This window comes from Bombina bombina, chromosome 1 (genome assembly GCF_027579735.1).
Source record: "Bombina bombina isolate aBomBom1 chromosome 1, aBomBom1.pri, whole genome shotgun sequence".
In the NCBI taxonomy this organism is placed as follows: Eukaryota; Metazoa; Chordata; class Amphibia; order Anura; family Bombinatoridae; genus Bombina; species Bombina bombina.
In genome coordinates, this window is record NC_069499.1 from 633,702,520 (window position 1) to 633,721,313 (window position 18,794).

At 35.6% G+C, this 18,794-nt stretch overlaps 1 protein-coding gene across 1 annotated transcript in view; it reads left to right on the forward strand.

The window, feature by feature from the left end:
• Positions 1-15,685: 15,685 nt before the first annotated feature.
• The window catches only part of LOC128660187 (protein Wnt-11b), a 33,523-nt gene continuing 30,414 nt past the window's right edge, over positions 15,686-18,794 (forward strand). Inside the window, exon 1 of the mRNA XM_053713868.1 lies at positions 15,686-15,872. Coding sequence (XP_053569843.1) covers positions 15,686-15,872 — 187 coding nt within the window. The remainder of the gene's footprint in view (positions 15,873-18,794) is intronic.

Sequence of the window (18,794 nt, forward strand, 5' to 3'; positions counted from 1 at the left end):
ATCAGGTCCGCAAGACCTCGCTGAATGCAGAGAGCAATACGCTCTCCGTATTCAGCATTGCACCAGCAGCTCACAAGAGCTGATGGTGCAACGCTGCCCCCTGCAGACTGGTGGCCGCCAGTAGGGAGATGTCAATCAACCCAATCGTACTCGATCGGGTTGAATTCCGGCGATGTCTGTCCGCCTGCTCAGAGCAGGCAGACAGGGTTATCGAGCAGCGATCTTTGTAACCGCTGCTTCATAACTGCTGTTTCTGGTGAGCCTGCAGGAGCTTGATAGATAGGCCCCAATAGCTCTAATATTTTTGCGCTACAAGTGTTCTCTCAATTTTGTAAGCAGTGCTTAAAGGGACACTCAAGTCAAAATAAACTTTTATGATTCAGGTAGAGCATGCAGTTTAAGATACTTTTCAATTTACTTCCATTATCACATTTTTCAGTGTGTTAATATATTTACTCTTTCTGACTAACAAGATCCTACAGAGAATGTGCACAAGTTCACAGGGCATATGAACATTAGTCTGTGATTGGCTGATGTCTGTCACATGATACAGGGGGTGGAAACTGGGAGAACAAATAAATTTGTCAGAAAAAAATATATCTACTGTTTATTTGAAATTCAGAGTAAGTGCTATTACATTGTCTTTGTATTATGTGCTGCATTGAGTGGCCCTTTAATTGGTGTGGTATTCATCTATAAAACACTATCAGAATAAACACTAATAACTGTGACTTGATAAATCCATTTGTCACAAAATACTCTATTGTCAATATCAGTCTCTAAGATAAGATTCTTGTCTGTACTACTGTCTCGTGTTTAGCTCAGCATACAATGAATAAATACATGAAGACATTAAAACTAAAGGAGATTGAGGAGTCACATTGTTTTTATAGCGCCTGAATCTATAAAGCTCTAAGCAATATTCAATATGACCTATAAGTGATCAAGTATTCTCTTACTCATCCAAACTGATTACATGAACTGTGACTCTATTAAGATATCTATAAAAACAAAAGTCAAATCTGCCCTTTTCAGGCACTGTGTCTGCATGTGCAAACCTGTGATGCCACAAGTTCTATACTCAAAATGGAAGCCTGGCATGTATAAAAATCACATCTTCAGTAAAACAAGTTATATTTTATTCTTGATTAACAAGGCTGGTATTGTAGATATCTATGTCACAGAGTCAGACCAAATCAAAATGTAACCAAAACCACAGAGCAACACATCACAAGTATTTCCCTTTAATTTAACATTTCCTGCAGTTTCTCAATTTTTTTGCAGATTCTAGGGATCTGTTGCTATGCCCCCATAAATCCCTTTTCTAACATCTGCTTTGATGTCCTCTGAGCAACTGCAAGGCCGGGAGAAACTCATCCCACATGGCTCAAACAAAACTACAATCCCCAATATCATTAATACAATAATAGCCTACTAGACAATCTACCCAAACATAATGTGTCCCACTGCGATATACCCTTACACAGGTGTAAATTATTATTTTCTACAAATGTTTCCTAGAAATTTGCTTGTGCCATTTAGAAATGCTAATTCTCATATTTCTTTATCCACAATTTTAAACCAAGTTATTCTCTTTCTCTCTCAGTTTTTAATTTAAATTATCTGTAATAAGCATTTAAAACTATGGTGATCTAATGTTGAAAATTCCTTCTGCACATGTAGCAACTAAGGATTTATTTTTTAATATTTAAAGGGACAGTTTACCCCAAATGTATCCTCTCTTTAATTTGTTCTCAATGATCAGTTTTACCTGCTAGAGTGTATTAATTATTGTTTACAGGTAGCTCTTTTACCCTTATATCAACATTCAAAATAGTTGATTTTGCCAGTTGTATCCTTACCTATACTTAAGTATGGGCTAAAGAAAATCTGTGTCAGCACAAGAAATTACACCCCCAGTGGGAGGTAGGAGGATATCTAATTTCCCTGCAAGCTCAAACCATTTTAATGGGCTCTGGTTCCAAAGAACACAGTTATTTAATATACAAAAATAAAACTAAAGAAGTGTTTTCTCATACATTTTATACTCTGCAGCTGGTATAACAAGTTTTTGGAAACACATTTAAAGGAAAAACTATTTACAGTACATTGTCCCTTTAATTCAATGCATGTGTAAGCAACAATGTTATGAATGTGACTTTGTCAAGGACAGGTTCCATAAAAATAGGTTCTATAGTTTTGGCTGTATATGTATTTAAAAATTATATTGTTTCCCATTGTATACAGTGGGTATTGAAAAGAAGTACCCCCCTTGAAAGGGGGTGATTCTTTTTTAATACCCACTGTACATTGTAATAACTCAAAAGGTCCATAATAAACAAACTAAATCTATATGTCAATAGTATCCCTATGGAGTGACATGTTGCTGTAACGCTGCACCTTGCTCTTGTTACAAGATAGGAAGAATAGCCACAAAATCACTGAAGTGCGCACGCTCTATTTAATTAATTTGAGGTTTAATCCGTTCTTTTTCTGGGCAGTGGAAATACTAAATATTTATTCAGTAAATATCTCCAAAAGCATAAATAACGTTTATGGCTAGATTACAAGTGGTGTGCTATTTTTTATAATTTTCTTGCTAGTGCACAAACTTCACAAGAAGAAAATTTTAGCGCGGACAGGTTAGCGTTTGTATTACAAATTAAAAGTAAAAAGTTTACGTATGAATGAAACCCAATGTGCACTAACTTTAGGGCTTTGGACATTGTGCCCATGTTAACTTCTTCTCCCCATAGACTTTAATTAAGCGTTTTGTTAAAAACAACAACAGTTATTGCTCTCGTGCTAACCCGACATGCATTAAACCAACATTGCTAACCTGAAGGTTGCTATAAATATTTTCCATTCCAATTTTCTTCACATAGCAGAAAAATATTTTCATTTTTATATATTTATTTACACAGTTGCTGCAGATTTGTCGGCTGCACATCCATAATGCAAATCTCCCTTTCCACCACATCCCAAAAGTGCTCTATCGAATTGAGATCTGGTGACTGTGGGGGCCATTGTAGCACAGAGAACTCATTGTCATGTTCAAGAGCCAGTTTGAGATGATTTGAGCTTTGTGACATGGTGCATTATCCTGCTGGAAGTAACCATCAGAAGATGGGTACACTGTAGTCATAAAGGGATGGACATGGTCAGCAACAATACTCAGGTAGGCTGTGGCGTTTAAACCCAAAGTGTGCCAAGAAAATATCCCCCACACCATTACACCACCACCATCACCAGCCTGAACCGTTGATACAAGGCAGGATGGACCCATGCTTTCATGTTGTTTACGCCAAATTCTGACCCTAGCATCTGAATTTCGCAGCTGAAATCGAGACTCATCAGACCAGGCAATGTTTTTCCAATCTTCTATTGTCCAATTTTGGTGAGACTGTGTGAATTGTAGCCTCGGTTTCCTGTTCTTAGCTGACAGGAGTGGCATCCGGTGTGGTAGTCTGCTGCTGTAGTCCATCTACATCAAGGTTCAATGTGTTGTGCATTTAAAGATGGTATTCTGCATACCTTGGTTGTAACGTGTGGTTATTTGAGTTACTATAGAAAAGGTGAACAAGGCAAAGTAGACAGTAAGTGCCGGTCACAGTGTAATTATATTTTCAGATGAGTTCAACACACTCTGAGAAGATAATGGTAATGTCCAGCACCCTGGGTGAGACTAATGCATTGGATTGCCGATGATTTTTGAGAGGGGGGCAGCGGCACGCACTGACGTACACGTGACGTGGCGCACTGGGATCCGCACCAAGTTGGGCTGAGCGAGACTCCACCGGACAGGCGTCCTCGCACAAGTCAGAGCCCGCTACGAGTTGGGCTGCGGGGTGGAAGTGGGCTACGGACCGGGATCCACAGCCGGTCGACTCAGTCCCACCTTTAAGGCCAACTACTCAGGCGTACCAGCCCAGATCCTTAGGCGAGGCGTGCAAGGGGGAGGACAACGCAAGGTAAAGTTTAAATTTGTTGTTAGGAACAATGCATATATCACCCTGTAGCTGTTTACTCCCCCTCGCGAAGCCTTCCAGGATCTGGCTCTAATTTTTTTTTTTTTCTTAGAGGCGTGCCGCATCCTCACTGCAATAGTTAGCAGTGTTGAATCCCCCTATTATTAATAGGTCTGTGGATAACAGGGTGATGTAAGTTTAGTATGCCATGGCCCTCTGCACATATATTTAATGCTATATTAAAGGACTCCTTTACCTGGAAATCTAACTGCAAGGTGGCCTGGATGTCCAAGGGTGGTCTTATCCTATCCCCCCCGCTGATAATATGAATAGGAGACGGTGCTAAAAAAACGTGTTGGGTTGCTGCAAAAGGTTCAGACTGTCTAACTTGGCATTTTTGATGCCGCTACACTTCTACTTCTACAACTTAGACAAACGTGGAAACAGCAAGCTGGGCTGCTTAAAAAGGCCTAGCCTGCCTTACTAGGCACATCTTGGTGCCGCAACCTTTGTGAGTATTCTGTGAAAGACTAATCTGTGTTCTCAGGTGCACTTTAAACAGTTTTACACATGTATTCTGTATTTTATGTTTCATTTCACGTCTATACGGCCGTACACTCCATGCCTGCTGCAAGTCATCTGTAAAGACAGCCAAGGGAAACAGCGAGCTGGGCTGCTGTTGAAGGTCCAGCCTGTAACTAATGGCACGAGAGAGTGCCTTACCAGAATGCGAGTATCCTGTGTATTTTTCTATGATGGGATAAAAGGGGAAGTGACAGATACACACATGAGGCGGCCTCTGTCTTTTTTTTCTCTCCTGCACAGCTTGGATATCGGAGTATGGAATAAAAAAAAAAAAAAAAAAGAAGAAACAAAAAATTTCCTACACTCCTGTGGACAGCATACCTAAAGAACAAGGGGACATAGCTTTTCATCTCTCGCCAATCCAGAGGGGGAATCCGGGTAGAAGCAACAGACAGGAACATTTTTGCAAGATATGGAAGTGAACTCACTTGAGTATCTGATTGACTTTTTTTTTTTCATTTTTTCCTTCTCTTTTTTCTCCTTTTTTTCTTGTAGTGTTTTTTATACCTTTGCGTTTCTGGATAATTTTCATTAAGTATATTCTGTCACTAGCATGGTTGTGCAGGTTGTAATGATAAGATCAACAGCACTAGGTCACCACTAATGTAGAAGTCTTAAGCCAATTTTAACTACATATTTAAGGCAAGGTCTCCCTTAGGACTAAATAGGGTTAAATAGGGTTAAATAGAAAGCTTAAAGTCTTCTACAATCATTCTTTATGGATAAATTCCTTCTTCCTTCAGTCAATAATAAAACAACCATGGCGAGTAGAAGGCAGCAGGAAAAAAAGCTAATTAGGCGCAGCACTGAAAACAGTCAGGAGGTAGCACAAGAAAATGTGGTGGAAGCAGTAAATCATTCTGAACTGCTGAAACAAATAAGTGAATTGTTTCTCCCTAAATTTGAGGCGATTCAAATAAGTATAGACTCAGTATCACAGGAGATTAAGCAAATGGTTACCAGAATTGGCCTAGCAGAACAGCGGATATCAGATCTGGAAGACAGAGACATAGAGAAAGATAAAGACTTAGCATATATTCAGAAACAAGTTAAATATTTAAGTGATAAAGTTGAGGATCTAGAAAACAGATCTAGGAGGAACAATGTAAGAGTAATTGGAGTCTCTGAAACAGTATCTGAACGAGAGTTAATTCACTTTGCCTCAACTCAATTGCCCTCCCTATTAAATATCACTGAGCCAACATGTACCTTCACAGTAGAAAGAGCCCATAGGTTAGGCAGGTTAAGAGATCAGGAGGATGATAAGAGTAGACCTAGACCAATCATTATTAAATATCTGAATTTTCAAGAAAAGGTCAAGATTTTGCAAGCTTACAGGGCACAAAAAATAGTTATTTTTCAAAATAAGAAAATATTAATTTTTCAAGATTTTGCATTTGAAACATTAAGTAAGAGGAAGCTTTGTGCCCCCATCTGCTCACGTTTGATCCAGGAAGGAAGGGTAGTTAGGGTACTATATCCAGCCAGAATCAGTATACAGACTAAAGAAGGTTTCAGGATTTTTGAAAATCCTCAGGACTTAGAGGACTTCTTGAGAATAGAGCAAAGGTAAACTGACCAGATGGGGGCTATAAGCTCTGCAATATGGGTATACATGCCGAGCAAAAGGAGGAACAAGAGAAAGGAAAAAGAATTTCTCTAGGTGAAGGGATGTTGTTAAGCAAGAATACAATTATTATAAGTAAGGGTCAATTTAGGAAGGTCAGGTGTATGTGTGTATGGGACTTTCCCTTTTTTTTTTTTTTTCTTCTTTTCTCTATTTCTCTCCTGCTTCTCCCTCCCCACCCCCACCCCCCTCTTAGTTCTCTTATGTCTCTTCTCAGAAGCAGGGAAGAAGTATAAGATATGACGGAATCTGTAATTTAGGATCTTGGAATGTAGGAGGGTTTACCTCCCCGGTCAAAAGAAAAGCAGTTTTACAACACTTTAATAAACTTAAAATTGATATTGGTTTCTTACAAGAGACTCATCTAAATGAGTTAGAAAGTCAAAAACTTAAATGGGGATGGGTGGGAGAAGTTATCTATTCTGCAGGAATTCAGAGAAAAAGAGGGGTAGCTATAATTTTTAGGAAATCTTTAAAATATAAAATTCTGAAACAAGAAATTGATCAACAAGGGAGATATATTATACTGGAGGTAGAACTAGGCTCAAAAAGATTCGTGTTATGCAATGTATATGGTCCGAATATAAAAAAAACTGAGTTTTGGGAACCCCTACAAAATAAATTACTGGAATATAATCAAAATATAATTTTAGGGGGAGATCTGAATCTGGTAGCATCCAGTACTCTAGATAGAAATCGGAAGGGGAAAGAGGTCATATCAGACAGTAAGGATACTAAAATTTTTAAAAAATTCTGCTTCAATTTAGGCTTACTAGATATCTGGAGAAATGTCTATCCAGACAGTAAAGAATTTACGTGTCTATCTAAAGTGTATAAATCTCTATCACGAATTGATATGTTCTTGATCAGTGACAAATTGTTTTCTCTAGTAAAAAAAGTTGAAATTATGCCTATCAGAATTTCAGATCACGCTCCTATTATCATTTGTATGTCAATTATGAATCCTAAATTAGGAAACCACAGATTATACTTTCCAACATATTTTTATAATAACTTAAAATTTCGAAGTTTTTTGCTAGAGAAATGGAATTCTTACTATAACGAGAACAGAGGATCAGTACTGAATATAGAATCTTTATGGCAAGCTTTTAAAGCAGTAATAAGGGGAGAAATTTTGGCTTATAAGATAAAAGTAAAAAGGAAAAATGATGCTTACTGGATTCAACTCTCTAAGCAAATTATTAATAAATTTCAAAAATATGTTGCAGATAATAGTCAAGATAACTGGCGAAATTACCTGGAAGTCAAAAAACAAAGAGATAACTGGCATATATCAAAAGAAATACAGCATGAGCTGAAAAGAAACAGTAATTACATGCAATTCGGTAATAAGATAGGGAAATTTTTGGCCAGATTGGTTAGTACAAGGAAAACAAATAGTACTATATCAGTAATTAAAACTAAACATAAAACCTGTACTCTCCCTCATGATATCTTAGAGGAATTTGCGCATTACTTTAAACAACTATATCAGGATCAACCCATAGATAAAATAAAAAGAGATCTCTTTTGGGAGAGGATTAAATTACCTCAAATAGCCAAAGAGGACCTGGATCTCCTCAATTCTCCTATTAAGGAAGAGGAGATTAAAAACTCTATTGTGAAATTGAAGTTAAACAAAGCGCCAGGCCCGGACGATCTCCCAGGCGAATTATATAAAATTCTTGCAGACACGATTACCCCTACTCTATGTGAGCTTTTCAATGGTTTCTTACAGAAAAATCAAACACCTTCTAAATATTTTTTAGAATCTAGAATAATTTTAATCTACAAACAAGGTAAAAATAGAGAATTAATGGAGTCTTATAGACCCATCTCTCTGCTAAATGTGGATTATAAAATCCTAACCCACATATTAGCAGATAGACTTCAAAAAGTGATTAGTGAACTGGTCCATCCTGACCAAACTGGGTTTATTAAAGGAAGGACACTTATTAAAAACCTTAGGAAACTAGAGACAGCAATCAATTATTGTGAACTAAAAAAAGAAAGGGGAGAAAAACTTACAGAAGATGCTGTGATTATCTCGATTGATACACAAAAAGCGTTTGATACGCTACTCTGGGATCATATGTTCACAACCATTAATAATTTCGGTATCCAGGGTAAATTCTCTCAAATTATTGCCTTATTATACTCTAATCCAGGGGCGATTCTAAGTGTTAACTCCTTAACTTCAGAACAATTCACGCTTCATCGAGGAACGAGACAAGGCTGTCCGTTATCCCCGTTGCTTTTCAATCTGGCGTTAGAGCCTCTGGCAATTTTGTTTAGACAAGAATTGTTAGGGATCAACATCGAAGGTCATAGAATAACTCAAGCTATATATGCCGATGATCTCCTGATTTTTGCTCAAAACCTTAAATATAATTTGCCTATAATTGTGGAAGCCTTAGAAGCTTTCCAGGCCTTTTCCGGCTTTGCAATCAATAAAGAAAAATCGGAACTTATGTGGCTTATCAAACTAAAAAGTTCTCCAGAAACTCCCTTTAAAGTGACCAAAGATTATATTACATATTTAGGGATAAAATTTGCATCTAACTCCAAGAGATGGTACAATTTAAATTTTGCACCAGCTATTGCATCTCTCCAGGCAGATTTAGAAAGATGGAAGAACCTGCCCCTATCTCTTATGGGTCGAATACACTTAATAAAAATGATTTCTCTTCCCAAATTTTTATATATCTTTCAGGCCCTCCCTCTCTTATTGAGGAAAGACTGTCAGTTAATCAATAAATTAATAACACAATTTATTTGGTGCAAAAAAAAGCCTAGGATAGCGCTGAAACGTTTGTGTGCCAGGAAAGAGGCTGCTGGTATGGCTCTTCCCGATTTTGAGCTGTATAATATAGCCTCCAATTTAAAATTTGTTTGGGACTGGTTTTCTGACAAAGGACATTTCTCCTTGCTTGAAATTGAAGGAGCCCTAGTAGCACCTTATGCCCTTAAAGCATTAACACACATGCCTTCAAAACTAATTCCCATAGAAATAAGGGGGATGTTAATCATAGACCAACCAATACGGGCTTGGCGTCAATTTTGCTCTAGAATTGGGATAAGCCATAGAGGATCAGCTTTTTTAACAATTAAAGGTAATCCGGAATTCGAGGAAGGCTATGACTCAGCTAGATTCAATGCCTGGTCAGAACTAGGGATTAATTATATCTCACAGTTACTCAAAAAAGAAGATAGCTCAATTAAAACTTTTAATGAATGTAAATCTGAATATAATATGCCAAATCGCCTTTTCTTTTCTTATTTACAAATACGTCACTATGCTGATCAGTGTAGGAAAATAAAGGCAATAGAATGGGACAATGATATACTAAGGCAAATAATTAGTCTGTTTCAGGTAAGAAAATTTTCTATTGCGCACTCATATTATGCCCTACTCACCTCTCAAGAACAAAGCAATAAAAGATATTTGGAACTTAAATGGGATCTAGTAGGTGAAAACTCACAGGAATCAGTCATAATTAAGAACTCTGGAGATAGGGTAGCAAAGGCGATGAAAGGAGAATATTTTAAAGAACAACAGTTAAAGATTTTGTATCAATGTTACTATACACCCAGCTGGCAGGCCCGGTGGGATAAAAAACATGAGAAGACAGTTTGCAGCAAATGCAAATACTATGCAGCAGATATGACCCATCTCTTCTGGTTCTGCCCAGTAATTCAAAGATTCTGGGGGAAAATCTCATTTTGGGTCACCAAAATCTTAAATCAATACTTTCAAGTAAGTAAACATGCAGTTTTTTTCCTAGTAACCTAGGAAGAAGCAGGCCCTAGCCATTTATTAATAAACACAATGATATTGCTTGGTAGGAAACTTGTATTAAAACATTGGCACTCTAATAAAGAACCTAAATTTTCTGAATTTAAAAATGGGATAACATATCAAATGTTTCTAGAACAAGCCTCAGTACAGGCACAGATAGAGAATAATATAAGGTCCTTCTTAAATAAATGGGGGATTTTTATCCAATCTTTAGATCAGGAAACTCAAAAATTGGTCCTGCAGCCGTTTAAGAACTCTCTCTATTTATTGGAAGCTAATTTAAGAGGCGAGTGGGTGTTTGCCTGAAACAATGTGGTGAAAACTAGTAGGGGAGGGGGGGTTGGAGGTTTTTTTTTTTTTTTTTTTTTTTTTCTCTTCCCCCTCTTCTTTTTTTTTCTTTTTCCTGTGTGTGTGTCGGATAGGATCTGGAGAACATAGCATTATTGGAAAATACTGGAAATTATTGTCTTGGTAAGGGTTTTTATGTATTAAGAAAATATGCCATGTCAGAATTGTCTTTTTTGAGTAGTTAGGTGTACATTCTTATCCGCTGAAGGTGTCTATTAACTTTTAAGCGAGATTGTATTCTGTTTTGTGATATCATTTTTCATTTTTTTTCTTGTGGATGTACATTGTTACTGTACCTGCTTTTGTGTTGGAACACCTATTGCCAATTGTTCTTGTTTTTTTTGGGCAAAATAAAAAAAAATAAAAAAAAATGAAAAATGCATTGGATTGCCAACAGGTTTGCAACATCCATTACGCCCCAACATGTATGCATAAGCCCTCTTAAGTTACCTGATTGCCTATGACTGACTGCCAGTTCCACTGGTATTAGCGTGTCAGTACACAATCCGGGTAAAATAGAGCAATCCTGAAACAATAGGGAGTTTCACTCACCCATTCTTGTTTTTGGTGCTTTAGTGTCCTCGGGTCCGGATTAGGGAAGGCAATAACTTGAACGAGTGCTATGAAAGCAACATACCACATTAGCCCCTCGTAGCAACCATCCAGCTCGATCCAATCACGTGACTGTGACAGAGCCAAACAATGTGCACAAAGCAAGAGCAGAGTGCTGATGTCACTGGATTCCCCGGCTCCCAAAGAAAACTCAGCTGCACGAAAATGAACTAGTAGGCACATTTAAGGCTTTTTTAAGGAGCGGTTCCCCAAAAACCGCTTAGTAACAACAATGAAAAAAAGAGTTCATAAAGCCTTAGATGGAAAATAAAGTATAACATCAAACTTTATTTGTGCATAAAATAAAATCACACAGGAGATGGTAAAATTCCATTTGACAAACCAGAAAAACGTCTGACCAGTTTCGGTGTTACAACATGTCTACGATTACGGTGTTGTAACACTGAAACCGGTCAGACGTTTTTCTGGTTTGTCAAATGGAATTTAAATCATCTCCTGTGTGCTTTTATTTTATGCACAAATAAAGTTTGATGTTTTACATCATTTCCCATCTAAGGCTTTATGGACTCTTTTTTCATATTTGAGTTACTGTTGCCTTTCTATCATCTCGAACCAGTCTGCCCATTCTCCTCTTACATCAACAAGGCATTTTCGTCCACACAACTGCCAGTCACCGGATATTTTCTTTTTCTGACCATTCTCTGTAAACCCTAGAGATGGTTGTGCGTGAAAATCCCAGTAGATCAGCAGTTTTTGAAATACTCAGACCAGCCCGTCTGGCACCAACAGCCATGCCACGTTCAAAGTCACTTAAATCCCCTATCTTCCCCATTCTGATGCTCGGTTTGAACTTCAGCAAGTCGTCTTCACCATGTCTAGATGCTAAAATGCATTGAGTTTCTGCGATTGCGTTACAAAGCAATTGAACAGGTGTACCTAATAAAGTGGCCGGTGTGTGTGTGCGTGCGTGTGTGTGTGTATATACATATACACACACACATAGATATATATATATATATATATACACAATCTCCCCTTGTTGGGACTAATTGTGTAATTATAGTCCCAACAAGGGGAGATTGTAGACACACAATCAGGAAAAGTGCCAAATTTACTTTAAAAGTTATTCATAAGTTATTTAAAAGTCACTTAACATTACATCATTTGATAACAAGTACAGCAAAAAAAAACCAATTTTTGTTTATGCATTAATCTTTGTATATATCCTTGCACACATATAATGTTATTTTTAAACAACACTTCATTGTGATTAAGTATGATTATCACATTGTGTCACAATATGAGTTGTCAGTGGGCTGCACGTTGTAACAGATCATAGTATGGTGACACAATCAATGCCTGTTTATTATCACCATGCCTACAGTAACTATGGTGATTTGTGTACACAATAGCACTAGAATAGCTGATCGTTAATAGCATTTTGGCCACTTAACGTAATATTCTAACTAATTTTTTAAGTAGTCCTTAGTTTGTGTCACTTTTTGTTCAATACACACTTAGTTGATTAAGTAGATGTGGAATTGTAATATTTACACTTTAATACCATGTAGCCGCGATACCGGAAGTGAGATCATAGCACTTCCGGTAGGCTTTAGCACAGTGGAACGCAAGATGCGTTCCACACTCGATGTTTGGCGCACTTTGGAGCAACACCTGTTTGGTGAGTGGTTTGTTAAAGCACTATAAATTGTTTGAGTTTGGCTTGTTGTTTTATGCTGATGAAGGGGTTGTGAACCCCGAAAACGTTACAATAAAGTAAATCGTGGAAGACCTGAGAGTGCATCTACCTTTGTTTATTTATATATATATATATATATATATATATATATATATATATATATATATATATATATATATATATATATATATATATATATATATATATATACACACACACACACACACAAAGCTATAAATATGCACTCGCTGGATTTAAAACACAGCAGTCTTTATTAAAGTTGTGACGTTTCGGGGCGTTCACCCCTTCCTCAGACAAAGTATGAGGAAGGAGTGAACGCCCCCAAACGTCACAACTTTAATAAAGAGTTCTGTGTTTTAAATACAGCGAGTGCATATTTATAGCTTTGTATTTGATGATTTATGCACCCTGGTCTTGGGACATTGGCGAGTTGGAGTGTGCTATCTTATGTTTATTATATATATATATATATATATATATATATATATATATATATATATATATATATATATTTATTTTCCAGAAAAGAGCCCTCTAACTTTAAAGTCAACTGCCAGGGTGCCAACGGTTCAGTATAAAGGATAGCAGGAGGCACTCTCTTGTCTTTTCAAGTGTACTTTTATTAAAACAAGCGTGACGTTTCGGGGGACACACTCTCCTTCCTCAGACAAGCAAACACAAATTTCAGGAGTCTATTTAAACAGTAGGCCCCTCCCCTGATGAGGTGAAATTGCGCCAAAAACCGTAGTCATGGCAATAATCCAAAATAAACAACATATCAGTAAATGCATATCATATTAAATACAAAAACTCTTATAAAGTGCACATTTATGAGATCTAATACAAATATGAATGTGATCGGATCTGAATGTGATTAAATATAAAGTGATGTAAAGTGCCAAGAACACCTGTATCAGTACACTACCTATATCAATAATATACTATATTATATAAGCATGCATTCATAGACTATACAAATACTATGCAAAATAAGTGTCAATAAGAGTGCATAAACTTCTATTTGACAGACTCACTAATGACACCAGGATGTAAGAATAATATAGGAACTTTGGGTATTCATATTTGTATTAGATCTCATAAACATGCACTTTATAAGAGTTTGTTTTGTATTTAATATGAAATGCATTTACTGATATGTTGTATATTTTGGATTATTTCCATGATGGTTTTGGCGCAATATCAACTCACCAGGGGAGGGGCCTACTGTTTAAATAGAGTTCGGAAATTTGTGTTTGCTTGTCTGAGGAATCCCCGAAACGTCACGCTTGTTCTAATAAAAGTACACTTGAAAAGACCAGAGAGTGTCTCTCTCTCTCTCTCTCTATATATATATATATATATATATATATATATATATATATATATATATATATATATATATATATATATATATATATATATATATACACACACACACACAGTATGTATAAAATAAGACTGTATAAGACGCTCCTTAAGACTGTCTCCAACCTTGTATAGCTTCAGACACTCCCTGAAAACCCCCCTATTCAGAGAGGCTTACCATCTCTCCTCCATCTCTCATCCTAACCAAACTAATACATGAACTGCCTGACTCATGGCTGCAACTACAACTGATGTGACAAGCTACCCCAACCTTATGTCTCTGCACCCTAAACCTGTAGACTGTGAGCTCTCCGGAGCAGGGCCCTCTTCCTCCTGTACTAGAGATTTACTTAGTTTTGTTATGTTTTGTATTTTATCACAAATCCTTGTCATTGTATATTCCTACCACTGTACCCAGCGCTATGGAATTTGGCAGCGTTATACAAATAAATAAATATAATAATAATATACTGTATGTATATATATATCCATACACACATTATATATATATATATATATATATATATATATATATATATATATATATACATATATATATATACATATACATACACACACACACATACACGCACATACACACACATTTGTACACATACATCCATACACACATTATATATATATATATATATATATATATATATATATATATATATATACATATATATATATATATACATACACGCACATACACACACATTTGTACACATACATACACACATACATACATACATACATATATATATATATATATATATATATATATATATATATATATATATATATACACACACACATACACGCACATACACACACATACACACATTAATTCAGCTATTATTATTATTTATTATCAGCTATGTGTTTGAAAAAAGAAGATTTCATTTAAAATATCACAAAAACAAAACAAAACAAAACTTTAAACTATACCTGCCCTTTTGTGCAACCATACTGTTATAAAAGCTTTTTAAAAAAAGTAAAAATCCAGAGGACTCAATGAGTCTAGACCAAATATTCACAGGTTTTTTTAATTGTTAATTTATTTGGGTGTTTTTTGTTCTGCTTTCTCCCTATTGAAGTTGTGAAATATTAAGAAAGGCACCGATTTCAAAATAATAACCCAGCTTAGTCTTCTTCTTGACGCGTTTATTACACCTAACAAAGGCAGCTGTCAATTTGGGTAGTCTGGTGACAATTCTATTGTGGGCCACTTTGATTAGTAGTTTCTTGGGAAAATGTAAATATTTTACCATTATCAGTACAGAAGGAATTTTAACCTTACATATGTTTTCTTTTAAAAATAATAAACAAGCAATACAATTTGTTAAAGAATGCTGATGCACATAAATATAGTAATCTAAATGCATATCAGTGCATTTAAAAATTACATTTGTATATATCCAAAAATGAGTTCTCAAAAAATGTATTACACACATACATATACATACACATACAGTGATATAATTAAATGTGCAAACAGTTAACTGTTGTAACAGCCATGACAAGTGTTGTTATTATTTTAATATCAGAAGAAAAAAATAAACTTTTGGGGTCTGAAAAATTATATATTTTTTTAAATCTGAAATTCTTATTCTAAAAAGATGATAATTTACTAATGAAATGACTTTTTTCTAGTTGTATATCCCCCCCCCCCCCCAACCCACACACACACACCTTGCAGCATGGATTATGCAGTGTCAAGCAAAAGTCTGAAAGTGTCTCAGATACTCTTCAAACAGAAACCAACCAGTGCAGATGAATACACTGAGGCAAGGCAGCAAAGCTCTGTGGACAAGGTGCCAGAAATAAATACAAACCCCAGTGCAGAACAAACAGATTTCATGAAAGATAAGAACATCCAAATATTATGTAACAGTGATAAAACTCTAATAATGACTGGGTGCCAAATAAAATATAGTTAAAATGTAGTGTCAGTGAGCTAGGATGACACTCTTTAGACTATGAAAAAGGAAGAAATGGGTTGCAGATGTGCTGAAATAAGATACATAGATGATACAAATGGATATTGCAGAACTCAAAATGTCTTTGTTACGAATAACTTGCAATACCTTACACTGTGTCCAGCACTGATAAGAAATATTACAGATGGAATTTGAAGATGCATAATGCCCAACTTCTACTGGCTCTCAAAACTATTCTTCTGGCCCAGGACAATTTAACTGAATTACATTTTCCAATCCCAACCTTCTTATGTGAGTTAAAGGGACAGTCTAGTATAAACTAAACTTTCATTATTCAGATAGGAATTTTAATTTGAATCAACTTTCCAATTTACGTTTATCATCAAATTTGCTTTTTTCTCTTGGTATTCTTAGTTTAAACTAAACATAGGTAGGCTCATATGCTAATTTCTAAGCCTTTGGGGGCTGCCTCTTATCACAGGCTTTTTAAATCTCTTTTCAACACAAAGAGATAGAAAGTACACGTGGGCCATATAGATAACACAGAGTTCAGACACAGGGAGTTATTTAAGATCTAGCACAACACAATGGTAAATGCAAGACAATAGATAATAAACAGTCACAGTCATGTGATCAGGGGGCTGGAAGAAGGTTCCTAGATACAAGGTAATCACAGAGGTAAAAAAGTATATTAATATAACTGTGTTGGTTATGCAAAACTGGGGAATGGGTAATAAAGGGATAATCTATCTTTTAAAACAATAACAATTCTATGGTAGACTGAGTTCACTTTATAATCTTCGGGATCCAAAATAGGTCAATGGACCATAAAAAAAATAAAATAAAAAAGTGAAAAAATGTAATCTGGAAGCCAAACCTTTGACATATGAAAGGTGTATCATGTCATAAAAAGCATAGTCTGATCTTAAATATCTAGGGAAATGTTGTCCCAGCAATGAGGCAACATGTTGAGGTATTATAGAATAGGATTGTCAAAATCAGGTATACAAAATGCCTTGACTTAGGTCTTTTCTTGAAGATGATCAAGCAAAAGAATAATTATGTGCTAAATATAATAGAAAGACACTGCTGCTTTGGGTGATGAGTATTTCAATATTTTGATGCAGCATTGGCAATTTGTTATTGAAGTGTATATGTGAATGTCAACTAACATTTTCTGACTGTAGCGCATTTTATATGGTTTAGTCATTATCTAGCCACTGAGTGCAACAGCATTTGGTTTTACTGCAACTTATGGATAACATTCTTAATTTAAAATTATTTTGTTTGGTTATATACAAAATGCCTGTACCTGGTAGATGTAGGTTTTGCTATTAGAAACAATAATTTGGGTATTGGAGCAACAAAGCAGCATACTGCAAAGTTTACCACATCCTAGAATTTTTACTGGGGACAACTATATCCCTTTTTGGGGAGTAATAAGTACTGAACAGATGCTTGGACCTATAATATAATCATCATATACATAAAATGGATTTGAACTCACATTTTTCTTTCACGATTCAGATAGAGTATGCAATTTTAAGCAATTTCTAATTTACTCCTATTATCAAATTTTCTTCTTGGTATCTTTATTTGAAAATCAGGAATGTAATGCTTAGGAGCAGCTTGCTGGCTAAATTTAGAAAAAGCTGCTGGTTGTGTGTTACTATATATATATATATATATATATATATATATATATATATATATATATATATATATATATAGTGTGTGTGTGTGTGTGTGTGTGCAAATCCAGATTTTAGCTTGTTGCTGTTGCACAATAATTAATTCAGCAATTAACAATAGCTGTGTGCCGCGAAGGGCTGACGTTTTTGTTTTTCTCTCTTCGGTATTTTATTAGAGAAGAAACATCTGAATATCAGACTTTGATAACAAAAACTACAAACATATACCCATGCTACAATAATCAATGGAAGGAAGAACTATTTACTCCTTAAAGCTTCCAATTAGCTTAAAAAAATGTTTATCATGACAGAGATTAGAAATATCCCCAGAATTTCTCTAGAATTAAACTGGAAAGTAAAATTATCGTTTAGACTAATATATTGAAGAGGGATATGGGCCTGTGCACATGAGCATGTTTTGCATAATTATATATTGCATGATGTCCTGATTATCACAAGGATTAGTAATGGGAGACTCTGCTTTTCTCTCCAAAGTAAATCTCAAAAAACATCACACTCCTCATTAGTAATGATGGGCGGTGTCTTGCATTGATTGACAGGCTCAATAAATCCTGATTGATAATGATCAAGATTGATTGTTATCAATTACTGGTTACTGATGAAATGGCTGTCAGGTGATGCATATTGATTGAAGTCAACTGGTTGGTGTCCTGGTATCATTATCTTTGGACATCCCGTCTGATATTTAAGCTAGCTATATAGGTACCCTGAATGCATTTAAAGCAAAAATAAAATATTAAATAACTGGTTGTTTAAGTCTAGGAATTTTTACTCTGCAAAGGGATTAAATATATAGTTAATGGGACATGAAACCCGAAATGTTTCTCTTTCTTGATTAAGATAGAGCATACAATTTTAAACAACTTTTCAATTTACTTCTATTCTGCTTTATTCTCTTAATATTCTTTGTTGAAAAATGCACCAATTCACTACTGGGAGCTAATTAACGCATTGGGTGAGCCAATAACATGAGGTATATATATATGCAGCCACCAATGAGCAGCTCCAAAGCCTACCTAGATATCCTTTTCAACAACAGATACTAAGACAACAAAACAAATGAATTAATAGAAGTAAATAAGAACGCTGTTTAAAATCACATGCTCTCTCTGAATCATGAAAGAAAAAAATGTGGGTTTCATGTCCCTTAAAGTTGT